This window comes from Pleurodeles waltl, chromosome 7 (assembly GCF_031143425.1).
Source record: "Pleurodeles waltl isolate 20211129_DDA chromosome 7, aPleWal1.hap1.20221129, whole genome shotgun sequence".
Lineage (NCBI taxonomy): Eukaryota > Metazoa > Chordata > Amphibia > Caudata > Salamandridae > Pleurodeles > Pleurodeles waltl.
Window position 1 is genome coordinate 971,337,703 of NC_090446.1, and position 18,630 is coordinate 971,356,332.

An 18,630-nucleotide genomic window follows, 5' to 3' on the forward strand; every position below is an offset into this window, starting at 1 on the left:
GCCCAAGCCCCCCCCCCATCCACTAACACACACACACACACACACTATCCCTGGTGTCTACGTGGCTTCTGCCCCCCTTGGGGGCAGGTGGGTCTAGAAAAATAGGCCCATCTGCCCCCAGGGGGGGCAGAAATGGCCAACAGGTCAATGCCCCCCTTGGGGGGGCGCCCCGTGCCCGAGGGGACGCCCCCCCACAAAAATAAACACATAAAAAAAAATCCCTGGCGTTCTAGTGGTTTCTGCCCCCCTTGGGGGCAGATCAGCCTAAAAATAATAGGCTGATCTGTCTCCAAGGGGTGCAGAAATGGCCTGGGTACATGTGCCCCCAAAGTGGGGGGCGACCCTTGCCCAAACCCCCCCCATCCACTAACACACACACACACACACACTATCCCTGGTGTCTACGTGGCTTCTGCCCCCCTTGGGGGCAGGTGGGTCTAGAAAAATAGGCCCATCTGCCCCCAGGGGGGGCAGAAATGGCCAACAGGTCAATGCCCCCCTTGGGGGGGCGCCCCGTGCCCGAGGGGACGCCCCCCCACAAAAATAAACACATAAAAAAAAATCCCTGGCGTTCTAGTGGTTTCTGCCCCCCTTGGGGGCAGATCAGCCTAAAAATAATAGGCTGATCTGTCTCCAAGGGGTGCAGAAATGGCCTGGGTACATGTGCCCCCAAAGTGGGGGGTGACCCTTGCCCAAGCCCCCCCCCATCCACTAACACACACACACACACACACACTATCCCTGGTGTCTACGTGGCTTCTGCCCCCCTTGGGGGCAGGTGGGTCTAGAAAAATAGGCCCATCTGCCCCCAGGGGGGGCAGAAATGGCCAACAGGTCAATGCCCCCCTTGGGGGGGCGCCCCGTGCCCAAGGGGACGCCCCCCCACAAAAATAAACACATAAAAAAAAAACCCTGGCGTTCTAGTGGTTTCTGCCCCCCTTGGGGGCAGATCAGCCTAAAAATTATAGGCTGATCTGTCTCCAAGGGGTGCAGAAATGGCCTGGGTACATGTGCCCCCAAAGTGGGGGGCGACCCTTGCCCAAGCCCCCCCCCATCCACTAACACACACACACACACACACTATCCCTGGTGTCTACGTGGCTTCTGCCCCCCTTGGGGGCAGGTGGGTCTAGAAAAATAGGCCCATCTGCCCCCAGGGGGGGCAGAAATGGCCAACAGGTCAATGCCCCCCTTGGGGGGGCGCCCCGTGCCCGAGCGGACGCCCCCCCACAAAAATAAACACATAAAAAAAAATCCCTGGCGTTCTAGTGGTTTCTGCCCCCCTTGGGGGCAGATCAGCCTAAAAATAATAGGCTGATCTGTCTCCAAGGGGTGCAGAAATGGCCTGGGTACATGTGCCCCCAAAGTGGGGGGCGACCCTTGCCCAAGCCCCCCCCCATCCACTAACACACACACACACACACACACTATCCCTGGTGTCTACGTGGCTTCTGCCCCCCTTGGGGGCAGGTGGGTCTAGAAAAATAGGCCCATCTGCCCCCAGGGGGGGCAGAAATGGCCAACAGGTCAATGCCCCCCTTGGGGGGGCGCCCCGTGCCCAAGGGGACACCCCCCCCACAAAAATAAACACATAAAAAAAAAACCCTGGCGTTCTAGTGGTTTCTGCCCCCCTTGGGGGCAGATCAGCCTAAAAATAATAGGCTGATCTGTCTCCAAGGGGTGCAGAAATGGCCTGGGTACATGTGCCCCCAAAGTGGGGGGCGACCCTTGCCCAAGCCCCCCCCCCCCCATCCACTAACACACACACACACACACACTATCCCTGGTGTCTACGTGGCTTCTGCCCCCCTTGGGGGCAGGTGGGTCTAGAAAAATAGGCCCATCTGCCCCCAGGGGGGGCAGAAATGGCCAACAGGTCAATGCCCCCCTTGGGGGGGCGCCCCGTGCCCATGGGGACGCCCCCCCACAAAAATAAACACATAAAAAAACATCCCTGGCGTTCTAGTGGTTTCTGCCCCCCTTGGGGCAGATCAACCTAAAAATAATAGGCTGATCTGCCCTCAAGGGGGGCAGAAATGGCCCTAAAAGACATGCCCCCCAAAGGGGAGCGACCCTTGCCCAAGGGGGCGCCCCCCCATCCACTACACACACAATCCCTGGTGCCTAAGTGGCTTCTGCCCCCCTTGGGGGCAGATGGACCTAAAAAAAATAGGCCGATCTGCCCCCAAGGGGGGCAGAAATGGCCAACAGTTCTCTGCCCCCTTGGGGGGGCGCCCCTTGCCCAAGGGGGCACCCCCTCCCAACATACCTGCACAGAAAATATAATTCCCTGGTGATCCAGTGGTTTCTGCCCCCCTTGGGGGCAGATCCGCCTAAAAAGTAGGCCAATCTGCCCCCAAGGGGGGCAGAAATGGCCGTAACTAATTGCCCCCACAAGGGGAGCGACCCTTGCCCAAGGGGCCGCTCCCCGCCAGCAAGAAACACGAGCAAACAACAAAAAAAAAAATCCCTGGTGTCTAGTGGGCATTCCTGCTGCCCGATCGCAATGCGATCGGGCAGCAGGAATGCTCAAAGAGACACCGGGGGAAAGGAAAAGCCTTTCCTTTCCCCCGGTGCCTCTTTAGCCCAAACCCCCCACCCACCGGGAAGAGGAACTCACCTCTTTCCTCGTCGCCGCACAGGAAGCAAATGGCTTCCTGTGCGGCGAAATCCCCATAATGAAGTCAGCGCGCGATCGCGCGCTGACGTCATTATGGGGGGGTGGGGGGGTCGTGGGTGGAAGGGGAAGGGCTTCCCCTTCCATCCCTGACTTTGGGGGGGTGGGGGGAAGCACACAGAGGGAGCGAGAGCGCTCCCTCTGGGCTGTGTGCCGAGGACGTAGTGGTTACGTCCTCGGCACAGCAGCACTGTGCCGCGGGACGTAACCACTACGTCCGCGGCACAGAAGGGGTTAACCACTCTTTCTGACCCCTACGCATCCCCTCAGTGAAGGCAATCACCACTGTTACCAAACTCTTACTTGGGGGACAGTGACGGGCCCCCGGTGCTATTCAGCAGACATGCTCTCACTCTAATGTGCAGGCGTTGGGAGGAGGGGCAGGCCATAGTTACTTAAAAAAAATGGTTGGTCTGTCCTTAGATTTTCTTTCTACAGACAGACTAGCCTCTGCGGTCACAACGTGGGATGCAGAGCTAAACTTGTCCACAGTTCTGTGGGATAAAATAGGATATACTTTTCTCCTGTCTGACTACATATGTGCATCCGAAATGCTTCATAGTGTGTAATGCTCTGATGGGGTTTTTCTTCTTTCATTGCAGGTTCTGCATGCAAAAAAGTGTCCGCCTGGTGCCGGGAGTCACATTGGACCTCATCGAAAAGTAAGCCTAGTTTATTAATGCATTTTATCAAAGTGCCATTCAATCTGCAGGGGCCAGAGCAATGCGCATGTTTCACTTGAGCTGCCTTTTTCTACAGTTAAAACAATAAAAAATCAGTTTGAAAGTATTTACCACAAAATGTTCTTCTAGCCCCACTCTTCTCCCAAAAGCAAATAAAAGACTGAACAATTTACTGGGATCTAGGCAGGTTGTTTCTTAGTGGTTGCTTTGGGTAACACATACAGTTTAATAGTTTGTCCTCCAGTCTTATTCATACTAGTGATGTAGATCCCTGGTTCCCAACATTTTGACTTCTGTGGACCCTCACTTTATCATTACTGGGACCCGGGGACCCCCACTGAATCATTAATGGAATCCAAAGACCGACCCCTCCCACCCCCTACTGAGTCATTAATGGAAGCCTGTTCTGAACATTGTTGATGATTTGAAATGCAAAACAATACACAAAAAATACAGAAACACACATTGATCAAACACATACACAAATGATAACACATTTAATTTGCAAACAAATATTAATAAAAAAAAATAAAAAACATTCAATGGAACGTTTGTAGCTTTTCTCAATTCAATTGAAGCCACACATGGTCCTTACTATATCCTGCACTGCCCCCACTAATCAATCTAAGGATACTGGCTTAATTTCTAGCCTCTAATTTAAAATTGTTACATTTACAGTACATTTTAAAATTAACAGTACATTTAGTCACTTTATTTCTATACACTTTATTAGTCTGTTAATATTACTTAGTTTTCTAAGCGGTCATGGACCCCGAGGAGGCTTTGCGGACCCCCAGGGGCCTCCGGACCACAGGTTGGGAACCAGTGATGTAGACTAGAGTAGTAGCACCTTTAAACATGGGACAGGCCACTTCAGCCAACAATGTGTTCTGTAGGGACTGTGCGCTTCTTTTAAGTTAATGTATAACCAGACAAGGCTAATTATGTAAGACTGTGGCCCTCGCTGAGCTGATGTGTTTCAGAGATTTAACTTACAAATCATTAAAATTCGAAGATAGTTGTGTGTGAAAAGCTCTGGAACTTGAGCAAATGCCTACTTATTATTTACTTGGTTTTATAAAGTACATACATGTCACTTAAGGTCCACTTCAGAGACGAGATGGAACCGTGAAAAAGAAGGAAACCAGAGAGGGGATGAACACTAAGATAAAAGAGGAATATAATCACTCTTCAAATCACTTGGATGCAGAGTGACTTAAAGTGTGTGTCGGGGTAAAAGATGACCAGATACGTTAGGAGGTAAATCAATGGGTATTTTTGAGTTTTTAGGGTCCTTCTTAAATTGGAGGTCATTTTCTTGGTTCTTGAAGGCAGGATTCGGGGTGCGCTAGGAGTGAGGATCCAATAACTTTAACGCCTTTGTCTGTATTAAGGATTTGACTGGCCATTATGCCAGTATTGGCATTTCTACAAAAGGCTGGCTGAACACTAGGAGTCTGCTTCAGAGAGGGATGGGCTGCCATGACCCAGCCATGCCTCCATGACCCCATTTTAGTCGTGGTTTTCTGCAGCATGGGGCTGCTTTGAACATTACTTGTGATTATTGTAGTATCAAGCTCTGTTCATGTTTACATTTTGTTGGGCACAGACTGCATATGTTAATGTGCATCGAGTGATGGGTTATTTCTGGTGCGTTGATACTACAAAAAGGTCAAAGGTACTTTAGAACTCTCTTATCTAGACCCATGTGCATGATACAGTGAACCTTGAGTTTGACCTGTGTTGTACAGGAAGCTAATGTAAAGATCTCAGGATATGAGGGGTGTGTTCAAATTTGCTGAAGTTGAGACAAATTTGAATCCTCTGCTATTTCTGGATTTGAGATTTCTTGAGGCCCGCATATGCAATTTTGCAGTAGGCATGTTCTGAAAGAAAGAAAACTCCTGTTAGTTCTGTGGGTGAGGGGGAAGAAGGAGATGGCTTGTTTTCCAGAGCAGTAATTGCTGGTGGTTAACCATTGACGTTAATTAATGGTTGAAAGACGTGTCATTCTTGGAGATGATTCCAAGCTCTTCATTTTTTTTTTTTGGGCTGAAAATGTCCCTGATACCAGAGGCTCTGCGAAAGGCAGCGGTGGCTTTGATTTAGGCCTGTTATTGAGATGATTACAGAATTATAAGTACGCTGTGCAATCTTCCTTTGGGTAAGGTGCTATGGTGGTACATATGCAGAAAAGGTCTGCAACATTACTTGGTCACCGACGACACAGTGTGTGCTGCACATCTTGGCACCTAGCTAAGCTCACCGCCCTACTATAGGAACTCTCAGCCCCTTGGTAAATGTAGACGAAGTCCAGATATTAATTCCGAGAGTTGAGCCCCTGTGGACTGCAGCCCAAGTATCACTATTGCATTTAAATGTGTGACCCAGTAACCCACAGTCCCCTGAAGCCCACAGGGTAAAGAGCAGGAGCAGGTTCCAAGCCTGTATTCACCATAAACAGACACACTCAAGGATATGCACTCGGTATATTTTAAATTACGTTCTTTTAAAATGAAACTCTTATTCCTCATACAAAGTACAGTAGTTGTAATTATGAAAACAATACATTGACAGTGGTTGTAATCAATAAACAATATAACAAAAAGAAATGTAACATGATTCAGAGTTTCATTATGGTTTTATGATAATTTCCTAAAGCCCTCTCCCTCCTTGTCTTCTGCTAAATGTTCTCTAACATTTAAACAAGCCTGTCAAAGTGTATAATGTTCTCACAATTGCCTGCATACCTTAACAGAACAAACTGACATTAATTTGAGTGCAGAGAACTTAAAGTGCCAGCCAAGTGATAAAGCCAGGCTAACTGGCTTCCCCAGCCCCTCTGCCCCCACAATCACCTCTGGCGTCATCTGTCTCCAAATTATTTATCATGCGGTCACATAACTTTTCTTTGTTTTTGATAAACAACTCTATGCATTGGGGTTTTTTGTTGAACGTTTATGAAAAGACTCAACAACCAAATCAGATTCTCTTCTACTTAGTTCTCCTGTCAAGACCTTGTTGAATAATTTTAAAAGCATCCTGATAAAGTCCAAGATGGAATACTGTTGAATATGTAGAAAACAGTTGCTGAACTGTCGGATAATAGTAAATGCGCCATTGAAGCCACAGCCCACTTTGAGATTAAAAAGCATTTATATAAAACACATGTATGGACATACTAACGAACATATGCAAAATAAAGAAATGCTATAGTGGTACATAAACAAGAAAAACACTTAACTAAACTAAAATGACAGGAGAACAGAACGATAATTCGTTTTAATTTGATAGATACCAAACGAAAAGGCACATTTTGTTTCTTTTCCCAATATCTGTATTTAGAGTCTGAGTGCCTCAACCATAATAGAGTTCTAGTTCTACATTTTGGTGAACGCTTGGAAAAGGTTTGTTGGAGTGCCTTTTTTTTTTTTTTTTTTTTTACTGAACTTCGAATTTTTTATTCGAAGCCCACTAGACATGAGGACATTTTTGCGAAGTAGATTGGTGAGTTATGGTGGATGGTCTTTCTTGGGTTCCTTGGAGTTACAGAAAGCTTCAAGCAGTTTGGTTGAGAAGGCACTGAAGCACAGGATGCAACAATTGCAAAAAAGCATTCTGCACTTGCTCATTCACGCAGTGCAGATGTTATCCGAGAGACGATGTGGCGCTCTGTATCTCAAACAACCATGCCATAGTTTCCTGAGAGACTTCAGTCTACTCTGTTGGTTTGAAATTATCTACTGTAGGGTGACATATCTCAGATGCTGTATTACTAAATTATTCAATATCAATTTATCTCTGGAGTATTTAAATGTAGGCTAAGCAAATGTAGCCCTTGCATAAAAAATCACTAATCAAAGGACAGTCTTGTTTTTTATAACAATTGAGACATATGTAATAAAATACTCCATGTATTCAACAGGATGTTATTTTTACTTCACTCATATTCTCTAAGTTGATGGCAAATAACACCCACACACCAGCTTGCCTGTTTCTTTGTCTCTCCTAAGCGCATTTCCATTGGACACAAAAACCTGTTCTTAACAGAGAAAATCTGACAGCTGCCAAAGTGGTGCAAAACATATCACAGTGTGTCAGTGTTTTTAAAAATATTTTAGGGGTTTAAAATCTCTGGCATTCATTATGGTGAATATAGTGTTTTCCCAGAATAAAATAAGCCTTAACTTAGAGCCAGGTCACCATGTAGGAAAGTCATTCAGCATTAACACCCTTTAGTAGAAACCTCTTGAAGTAGATAGTTGGATCAGACTGAGCAATCTTCAGCCTAATGCACAAATACCCAGCCTTTTGGCATAATGATCATTCATACTCCCCAAACATCCTTCAGGGAGAAGTGTTGCATTGGTGTCTAACAAATTCCTCTATTTTGTGATTTACCACTCAGCGATGCTGAGATACATTCGGACCGTCTTATAGACTTCGTTGGGACTGTAAAAAAGAAGTGATTATCATTTGCTTAGTGCTTTTCCGAACTAAGCCAACACACTGCCGACTCCCGCCAAATCCAGCAGCTCCAGTCCACCTCTCGCTACCACATGCACACGCGTCCCCACTGATCAGAGGCGTACGTACCAAGGTCCAGAGGTAGGTGTGCTGGGATCTGAGCGAAGTCCAGGCGCGCACGTAAAAGGAGGATGAGATAATTGGATTCTGGGGATGTTTGCCTTTGGACATGATCTTTTCTTGGAGTAATTAGAACTGGCATTGAGAGTCCGACCAGAGGGTTGATGTGAGCAAATCCCTCCTGTGAAGGGAGGGAGGAGGAGATGGTGTAGTGACGTGAGTATATCCCTTGTGTTAGGAGGGAGGGCTGTGAGCGGATGTCTTCTGCCAGTTGGGTAAGGGGGAAGAGCAGCAGCATTCTTCACTCTGTGCTCTTGAATTACGAAGTGGGTCATTGGGTGGGGTGGAATGTGGAGCAGTTCTTATTTTCACAGGATTGGGACAGTATGAGTGAGCCTCTCCTGAAATGGAGTGTAGTTTAATGTGAACAATTAACTCTTTCATTGAGTAATGCCATCAGTTCCCTTCTGCCATGAGGTAACGTGAGCGGTTCACTTCTGTCAAGGGCTCTAACAGGAGTCTGCTTGTGATATGAATTGTTCCCTTGTATCAGGTTGGATGACTCGAGCAGGACCTTCCTGTGGACATCTGTCATGAGAGATTCCATCCTCTCGGGGTGCCGAGGTGATTGGTCTAGTTGCTGCGAGCGACTTCCTCTCGTCAGGCAGGTGATAGGAGCAGGTCCTTCTCTGAGCGGTGCGACTTAAACGGTTCCTTTCCAGCAGAGTTGATATTGAATGTTTCTGTCCTTCCAAAGGTGCAGCCACCTCTCCCCGCCCTCTCTTTAGGTGAAGTGCATGTGCTAATTCCTTCTTTCAGGTTAGGCGTGGGGCAGTTTTGTTCCTTTCCTCCTGTTAAGGATTGTCTACTGTGCAACTTGTTCTGCCAGGCGGGTGAGAGGTGGGGCGTCCTCTCAGGGGTGCAAGAGGATAATCCTTTCATGTGGTGAGGCTGTCCTGAGTGTTTCTCTTGTCTCGGGTCTGGAAGTGAAGAGAGAAAAGTCATATCGCAAGAAGTGTCTTTTTGATTGTTCTGGAAATTGACCAGAACATACCTGACCTCTTTACCTCTCCGTAGGGTTAAGTTCCAGCCTGAACGTCTGTACTGTGCACACTGAACAACCCGAGGCGGCCGTATTCTACTGACATCAATTGTCAGATGTAACCTCTGTCCTACGCACATGTGCGACTACAACACGTCCCGCACATCCATCACTTAACAATATTCCAAAGGCCCTCGCTTTATTATCCTGTCTCGCACCCTCAGTCCCCTCAGGCCTGCTGCAGAATCCGCTCTGTCCAGCACTCCGAGTTTACTTAGTCCTGCACTCGAGAACCCTGTGGCGTCCAGTCTTTCTTGTACCCGGACAAGGTCGCCCGGGTACAAGAAAGGAGGCACTCATTGTGCCTACCAGTCAAGCAGTCCTGGCACGGCTGATATCCAATAGTGTATAATGCAGGTTGTTCCAGATAAGAGTAATGCACAGCCATACGAATTGTTTGTACGAATATGTCTTATATTTCTAGTAATGTTGCTGGTAAAATGGTGAAAACTAAAAAATCTCTACACGTTTTTGTTTGAGCTGTGGCCGTGTGGAGGCAAAACGAGAATGACAATACCCAACCAAGATGACAAGACTTGACTTGTGTTAAAGAGGCTATAGTTTCCACAGGAAGCAAGCTTTCTGAGCCCTCAGAAGCACTGTTGCTCATGCCCTTGCAGCCGTAAATTTAAGATTAAACATTAAGAAACTAGAGCTGACAGTCAGTCTCTTACAATGAAGCACTGGCTGGTCCAGCTGTCCTAGAACTCTGCAGTGATCTCTTAGCAGCAAAAGGGGGTCCTATGCTGTAGATGGGATCAGATGTAGAAATTAAAAATGCTGAAATAGTTGCTTGAATACTATTTGGCTTTTGTTCCGTACCAGTTTTACAATGTCAGTAGTATCTGATTGAACCCGTGGCCTACTGCTCTGGTTACCAACACTGGGAAATCATGATGAACTGTTATTTTTAGATTCATGGGTTGCAGCAGAGTTTTTACTTTGCTGCATGGCCTTCGGAGCCCTGTGGCTCATATTGTATAGGTTTGGTGGGGTCTGTAGATCTTGGTTGATGTTAAGGATCAATCAAAGTTTGTGACCATTAGATTCGGAGTAAGAGCTACTTGGGGGTGGTTCCTACAGTCACCTCAAATGGAGGTTAAAAACGTGAGCCCACAATCATTTTCTGACACTCTCATGGCACAGGCAAGACAGAAAAGAGGGTCATAAGCCCTGCCTGCTGCAAAACTGGGGAGAGGAAGTGTGCTGCAATAGGGGTGAGTGGCAGTGCCACAGGTGTTTCCATTGTGTGTCCTCACAAGACAAAGTTATTACCCTAGGCTGCCCACTTGCATTTTTCTTGAGCATCTACTCAACTTATTCAGGTCAACAGTCAGCCACAACTGATTAACTAGTTCTTTGGTTTGGCCCTGCAGCATCAGGAGGTTGGCAAGCTAGGCTGGATAGTTGAGCATGGTTGCTGTTAAGTTCTGTTCATCTTGGGAGGTGTTTCTGGACTGCTGACAAACTATCCTCAGGGTTCAGGCAGATTTCTATTTAGTTTGGTCCGACCGTGGAGGTGGAAACTGGGGCAACAGGCTATATGCATCTCCAATTACCAGGAAACCCTTTTCAGCCTTACACAGGCCTTTGGGTGGAGCTGTTCCCACTACTTGCTGTAGAAGTCACAGGCGTATTCAGTCCGAGAGGGATGAACACGGATCCAGATGCCAGCCAGCAAATTTTAAGAGACCAGACATTAATTGAATCTAGTATTCTCAAGTGGTCCCTTCCTTTGTAAATTGTGGAAAACTTGGTTAGCCTGAAAGTCTGGGTATTCCATCCCCAAAACAGCCATTTCAATCACCTTATATGGTCATAATGGATGCTGATAGTGATTCCAGGTGGAAAAGGGTCAGGCTCACGTGAGTGGCTGTTTCGTGGATCACGCAGTAATGCAAGCATGCATCCCTTGAGAATGGGTCACGTTTGTCTGTTAACCCAGTCTTTTGCCTCTCCATGATGGGGGGAGAGGAAGGTCCAGTATTGGGAAGACATAGTTTTTACTAAAAATATCGTGTGGAGATGGGCCAACTTATCAAACCTCCAGGGATATATTAAAAATGTTGCTCTTCAACATGGTAAACAGCTCCCTTGATATTAAACCAGGACACTTAAGGCGACGTATGTAACTTGCATTGCAAACACACAGACCTGGCACATCAAACATCATGAGGTGAAAATGAACAAGGAGGTTGTTTCGGGGGGAAGCAAAAAGTGAGGTCTGGGACAGTGCAACATATAGCTCTATACCTTCACCTTTACCCTCTTGCCAGAATGGCTCTACTTTGTAGCAGGAATCCTTCTCTCCGGCATTCCAGCCACCTAATCCCTGTACACAGAATCACACCGTCTTGTACCCAGAGTCCCTTTCTTCCATACACTCAATCACACTATGTGTAACTAATAACCCTAGTTCTTCTTCCAGAAACCCTATGACTGGCATCCATTGTCTTTGACTAAAATCTTAGTGATGATGTTCCTCCCATACCTTCATTTTTTGGCTTAGAGTTCTTCACTTCTGTTACAAGATCTGACCAGCGCCCCAAATATGACTCAAAGTATCTCATTGCGTATCAGAAAACATGTTCTGTACACATGACCACTACACAACCATTTACATGAAACCCTTCTATATTATACTTACGTATATTCCCCTGCATCCAAAAATCATATGTTTTACTGCGCCCAGAAGCCCTGCATGATATATGCAAAGTGCTACTGCCAAGTACCCAGACCCCCACCTGCACCCCCAATCTTTTACCTAGATATCCACTGCTCTCTACCCTGAATCCCTCGGTCACCGATTCTCTTGTAATGTGCCACTTGTATCCTCCGCCTCATAAACATCTTTTTTCTTTATTCAAAATATTTGAACTCTGCCAGTAACTCCTGTCTTTCCTTATGTAAAAGGGTGATGTAGCTAAAATTCCATTGACTGATTACTGGTTGACAAGTTGGTTAATAACACTGTAATAGATTGTGGGTTTTCGTTTTGCTGTTCAACGGGTCACGTGGAGTGTCGTAGAGTGGAATGGCATAGAGTGGAGTAGTGTGTTGTAGAGTGGCGTGGCAGAGAGTGTTGTGTATTGCAATGGCCTAGTGTGGAGTTGCGTAGAGTGCAAAACACTGCAGTGGCATAGAGTAGTGGACTGGTATAGTGTTGCAGAGTATAGTGGAAGGGTGTGCAGGGGCATTGAGTGCAGTGGCATTGAATTCAGAGGCATACAATGCAGCATTGTAGAATGCAGTGGCGTAGATTAGAGTGGTGCATCATAGAGTGCAGTGGAGGCGAGTGGCAGAGAGTGCTGTGGCGCAGAGTGGTGCAAAGTAGAGAATAATGGTGTAAAGTGCAGTGGTGTAAAGTACAGCGTTGTAGAGTGGCATAGAGTTCAGTTTCAGAGAGTGCAGTATAGTAGAGTGTCAGTGCAGAGGAGTCGAGTGGCTTAGAGAGCAGTGGTGTAGAGTACAGTAATGCAGAGTAGAGTGTAGTGACAGAGTGCCGTTGTGTACAGTGCAGTGGCATACAGTAGCATAGTGCAGAGTGGAGTAGAGTGCAGTGGCATAGAATAACATTTTTTGGAGTGTTGCAGGGTAGAGTGCAGTTGCGTAGAGTGGCAGAGTAAAGTGGTGTAGAGTGCGATGGTGCAGAGTAGGTTAGATTGGCACACAGTGGATTGGCGTAGAGTGCAGGAGCTTAGAGTTGAGTGTTACATAGTAAAGTGCATTGGCGTGGAGTGTATTGGCATACAGTGCAGTGGCATAGAGTGGAACTGTGCTGAGTAGATTGGTGTGGTGTAGAGTGCAGTGGCATAGAGTAGGAAGCAATTTTAAAGTATTTGTTTTCAACACAGTTGCACAGTTCATTTAAATGTTGTTGTGTGCTAGAAAGAAAACATCTTTCCTACCCCCAGTATCCAGCAAGATGGTCACATACATTCTCTCACTTCGAAGTCAGAGAAAGAAAAGTAAACAAGTGCCCTTGGAAGACAGCACCTTGCATTTGACCTCGGCCTTTGAATGCACAAAGGAAGGATACAGTAAACTCGGTTTGGGCAACAAGAGGGACAAACTGAACCTTGAGAGCCTAAAGCAAATAAAGCCAGCAAATAGAAAGCCAGAAAATGTGAGTTATAAACCACAAAGCCAATGGTAATCAGCCGGTGGAATGCATTCCTAGGTCAACTTTCCAAAAATCGCCAAGGTGTCTTTAGCAAACCAGATGACCGACTGCGACCTAAAAAACAACAGTTTCCAGTTGTTTTTCCCTGTCTGAAGGTCGCTGGCTCCCCCACTTCAGTTTACTCATGAAAATGCACTGACCTTACAGTATCTGGGAACATTCAGTATAAACAATCCCTGCAAAACAGTATAAATGACAGCTTATTACTTAGGGTCTCGCCACCTTGTCCCCTGACCTTTTTGAACACATACTTTCCATTTCCAATTATAATATTGCATGGACACTTATTCAGGTTTATAGTATGTCCAAGATTCTAACTTTAGGGTTAACATTAGCTCCTCACATTGAAGATCTTCCCCTTGACTTGAGGCTAGGCTAGGAATGGGTTACTCGCAGCTCTGTCTTTTCTTTAAAATTAACTCATAAAAGCAGCCATCTACGAAGGCCGTCTCCTTTTCCTGCACAGAACAGCATCATTAATGTGCTGGTCTGTGTCTCTTGTTAATCAAGGAAACTACATAGTAAAAGAAGTATCCGTTTTATCAAGCAGGGTGAGGTACTGCCCTTCTACGAAAAATCTCATAAAATGAAAACTGTAGTTACTGGAATTTTAAGGTCCCTTGTATTTGTATGTGCCACATTCTTCTGGTGCTGCAACAAGTCTCAATGAGATGTTTGGAGCAGTGCTTAATTTGTGCTTGTTGTTTCCGGTGCGGAGCACCGGCACTTATTTTTCTGCATCAAGCATTTACTGTGAGCAAAAGACACAAATGGGAAAGACGGAGGAAGAGAAAAACGAAAAAGCGTCAAAATGGGAGAAAGCTGCAAGAGTGAGCTGAAGGGGCAGGGAGTGGCTTTAAATAGATTGAAGATGCCCGTGGTGGCTTCGGGATTACGCTGCCTCAGTATTCAGTGGTCGCACATTTAATTGCAGCAGCTGCGTGTTTAAGAGGAGGGCTTTGAGCACCAGAACCTTTTTATTTACAAATTAAGCACTGGTTTGAAGTGATTGGTCACGGTGATTAAGAAGGACGTTTGTTTGATAGTTTTGAAGAGCATAGCCCAGTGTTGTTGGTGGTGGTTCAAAGTTGAAAGAGATTCAAGAATCCAGTTTAAAAAAAAATATATTTGAATTACACTTCTTAAATCATGCATACGTCGAGTAAATCAGCTACGTTGTGCAGAGCTGCTACAATACAGCATTACAACATCGCTGTTCCATTGCAGTAACAATAACAACAAAACGCTCTTTCTGAGTTGACAGATGAAGATCATATAATTCGCAGAGCAGCCATTGCCTTCCGGGTGTTAGGTCTGTCCCGAGGTTGCTATCTCATATCCAGGAGGATCGGGTCCCCGCCCCTGAGTGGCTTTTAGACACTGGCTGGTATTTCAACTCCTGGACCAACTGTCAGTGACGATATTGAATAATTATTGGGGGGAAAATAAAACGGGTCAGTAGCTGTTTGGTAAAACCAGTGGGTTGTGCCCGGAGTTAATTGATAGTTCCACGCATGCCAGCCTGTACATTGACGTTCTTTCCACCCCCTGTCCATGGGATGGAAGGTGGAGGACAGAGCACCTTAACCCCAAAGAAAGAGGGCGCGGAGCCTTGGTGTATCCTGTACATGTATTCGATGGACAGATTGTGTGGCTGACATGGATCATAGAGAATGATCGCATTGTCCAAAGGTTTTATTTCTTGCCGGAGGGTGTTCTGTGCTACCCACTGAGCGCTGCGGAGTAGCAGACAAGCCCACCTTTGGTGAGCGATTCACCCCTGCTGCGGGGGGACAGCTGACACACCGGCTTTTGATGGGATATGAAGGTCCCCCTGGGCCTCGCTCATCCATTCTTCAGCAACGAGGCATTTACAAGGCCGAGATGCTTTCTCTGACCTGGGTAATGCCGCCTGGCACTAGCATCAGTCTTCCCAGCGTGGCAAGACTGCTCTAGCTGAGCGGTGCAGAAGGCACTGCACTTTCAGCGCCACCTTTGGAGGGTCCTACGGGGTTGTGCTGATTTGTGGGGGTGCCGCTGCTGCTTTTTATGTTAAATCTCATCCAAATATTTACTACTAAAGCACACGAGCTCGGAAGGGCGCAAGGTGCACGGAGCTTGTTATGGCTCAGGCAAACGGAATGGTCTAATGACGCTTTAGTACGGCGAGTTCTTGCCCAAAAGTGATCTTTGAAAGAGAAAAGGCTGAGTCAACCCTGCCAGGATTCTGCACCTGTAAGTGTACGGTTGCGTACACCCCGCGGCACGCCCTCAACCCACTGAGTTATCTTGCCACTACCATAGCCACGCTTGAGAATAGAATCTTTCCTGTTTACAAGGATAAGTGTTAGATGTCTCTCGGGAGACGGGGGACTTAGTTTGGCAGTGCGCTTAGGCGAGAACTAGAACATTTATGTTCACTCTGGTGTTTTTTACGGGGTGTTTCCAATGTTTTAGTGAGCTACGGTATGTCAGTGATTGTATCACACCTGCATTTGATATCATATAAAATATATAGAATTATAGATGTGGAATACTGCACTACAGGGATGTTTTTCACAAAGGAGTTCTGAGAGAGTCCACGTAGGCAATGAGAGTGCAGCTCGAGTTGTCTATCATGACACTTAGAACCTCGAGGTGAAAAACATCCTTGTAACTCACTTTTTACTTATTTATAATTTTATTATGCATACCACCCAAAATCATCTGACTCTGCTTTTACCTGCTACACCTAGGCAGAGGAGTAATGGGGGAAGCCATACATACGTTGGCCTCTCTTCCATGTGTCAAATGTTTAAAAAAATGTATATACCTGGCCTTTCGTCACCCACTCCAGCACTCCCTGCCTTGCCTTCTACCACAGAAGCTGTGCTCTCTACTTCTCAGGGCTGCTCTCTGAGAGCCTAACCAGAGCTGCCTGGCATTCCTTTATGATGAAGCACCCGTGGGTGGTTAACAACTTTTGTTAACTGTTTCTAAGTCATAGCAGTCAGCTTCTAGGTTTGATTTCAGTTATTCATGCTAGTGGCGCTTGACCAGAGCCAGGCATAACATAATATATAATAATACCGGCCCTTATCCAGGTCCCATGTGAGGGTAAAGTTCTGGGTAATATCTGTGTTTAGTACTGTTGTTTCTTTTTCACTAGGTCAGACCTCTGCATGCTGTTTGTTTGCAGTAGTTAGTAACTCTCCACTGGTAGCTGTGATGTAGCAGTCGAGGCTTATTCTCGGACATGGGTGAGGGTTTAGGCTCAGAATGTAACACAGTAATTATCAGCTAATAAAGATAAACGTCCTAATAAGGCTGTTTACCTCGGTTAAGGCATACTTCCTTAATATGACAGAAAAGAGCATAATTAACCCTTGAAACGGAGGTGAAAACCCAAACTGCCTAGTACTTGAGAATATATGACCCAATCCATACCTTAGCGTGGCCGTACAACGCGGACATTCTGAATCTATGGGGCGCTTTGCAACGATAAGGCGTACACCTTTTGGTGCATCCATGTCGTCACACTTCAAGATGTCAGTCTCTGGATGGATATGCAGAACCAAAGGCTGCTAGCCTCGCAAAACTGTCTGTGAACTTTAGTTCAAGGTAACTCAGTAGGTACAGACTTCTTCTGCTGAGCACTAGGGAAAAGACCCTTTACGCCCCCAACTGGGAAAGCCGAAATGGTTGTGAAACTGTTTTTGAAAAAACAGGTTACAGGGCAATGGTTCTTCCCTTAGTTCACTACAAAATGGACGTCTGAGGCTGATATCTAAAAACTGTTTTGTGGTTGCCATTTTATTTGGTACATATCTTCATCATCACATGTCCATATGTTGAACCTGGTCTGTCATGGTTGCAGCACTTCTGCATCCCGAAATTTAGCCACACCAACATACCCCCAAACTTTACCTCAATCACATTTACTGGATCCGGATACTATTGAACCTCAGTTTCATGAGGCGACATGTCCCTGCATTAAATCACCCCTAAAGCATCAGAAATACAATTCATTAAGTAAATGGTTTGCGCCTACTCAGTAACTGAGTTCTAGTTCAATAGAAAAGCTTAAAGGTTTTATCACAGAATCCAAAAATAAAGCTATATAGAGTCTGTGCCATGAATGCTCTCAATGAAAAGCAGAGAGAGAGAATTCAAAAATCAGAAATTATTCCAAGTCCCACGTGAGCTGCAAAATCAGGAGAGTAATGGACAGCATCCCTAGTAGAACAGGAAAGTCTTCTGTGGCTAAATTGAAGATTTTTATATATTATTTTTGCTTCTGAAATTTCAGCAAATCAGAGCACATGAAAAATAAACATCATGTGGCCTTAATATCTAAACATGATCACACCACATGACACATGAACAAAAATGTGTTATATGAATGAATAGGCATTGTAAACCGATTGAAGGACCTTGTGATTTGTTTTGAGTTATGACTCAAAGTTCATTAAGAGCAGAATAGCAATAACGTTGGACATACATCAGTACATCCCACCTGGGCTGTGTGCTGCATCGTTTGTGAGGAGAGAAGTGGGCGGAGGAGGGAAACATGAGTGACAGGGATGACGTCCATCTTGGAGAAGATGGCATTTGCACCTAAACTGTGGCCTTCTTAACATATGTCAGGAAAATATGCTTCTGCACATCATAGATAATTTGTTTCAAAAGGAACTGTGCTATATCAATGTATACATGTGTAGTCAACTGTGAAAATGCTTTCGGGTAGATCGGAATAAGTTGAGAGTTCATACATGCCAGCAGGCCATCATTGGGTCTTTAAACCCTGACAATACGACCTTGCATATTCTACTGATAAAATTTGTCATTTCTGCATTAAATAGATTTAACAGCCTGAAGGCCCCATCGGGGATCCTGAATAAGGGATCTGGGGCTTAAAAGGTTGACTTCTATAAAATCAGGAAATATAGCTGTGTCTTTCCTTACCCCTGTTCTGTGTGCGTGCCTAGGAGCACTGCGAGCAATCGCTGATACTGTTTTAAGTCACTTTTGCTCTTGCTTCATGGTTTCCTTGTCCGGCCTTGCTGATTGCGTGCATAGGAGCACTGCGAGCAACTGCAGACTAACCTTTTTTTCCTCTTGCTCTGTGGTATTGTTTTTTTTTGTAATACATAAGTATGCACCAAAAGCTTGGCTGCAATGTTGGGGCTACAGATATATTGTATTATTTTTGATGGATCACATTTTTTTACATTGATGTATCAAACACGCTAGCACTTTAGGGAACAATGCTGCCGCTATTACTAATTAGCTTGTCCAGCATTGTTCATGTGGCTGCACTAAAAGCTGCGCTGTATCACTAAGGTACAGACATGCCTTATTGTGTCAATGGTGTGCATCATCTTTTGCTGCCATGGTTACATCATGCACGCTAGCACTT

General features: G+C 45.8%; 1 protein-coding gene across 3 annotated transcripts in view; it reads left to right on the plus strand.

Annotated features, from left to right (window-relative positions):
• The window catches only part of RPTOR (regulatory associated protein of MTOR complex 1), a 1,432,785-nt gene that overhangs the window by 752,062 nt on the left and 662,093 nt on the right, over positions 1-18,630 (plus strand). For all 3 annotated transcript variants that reach the window (XM_069199733.1, XM_069199735.1, XM_069199734.1), the window contains exon 7: positions 3,280-3,339. In XM_069199733.1, coding sequence (XP_069055834.1) covers positions 3,280-3,339 — 60 coding nt within the window. The remainder of the gene's footprint in view (positions 1-3,279; positions 3,340-18,630) is intronic.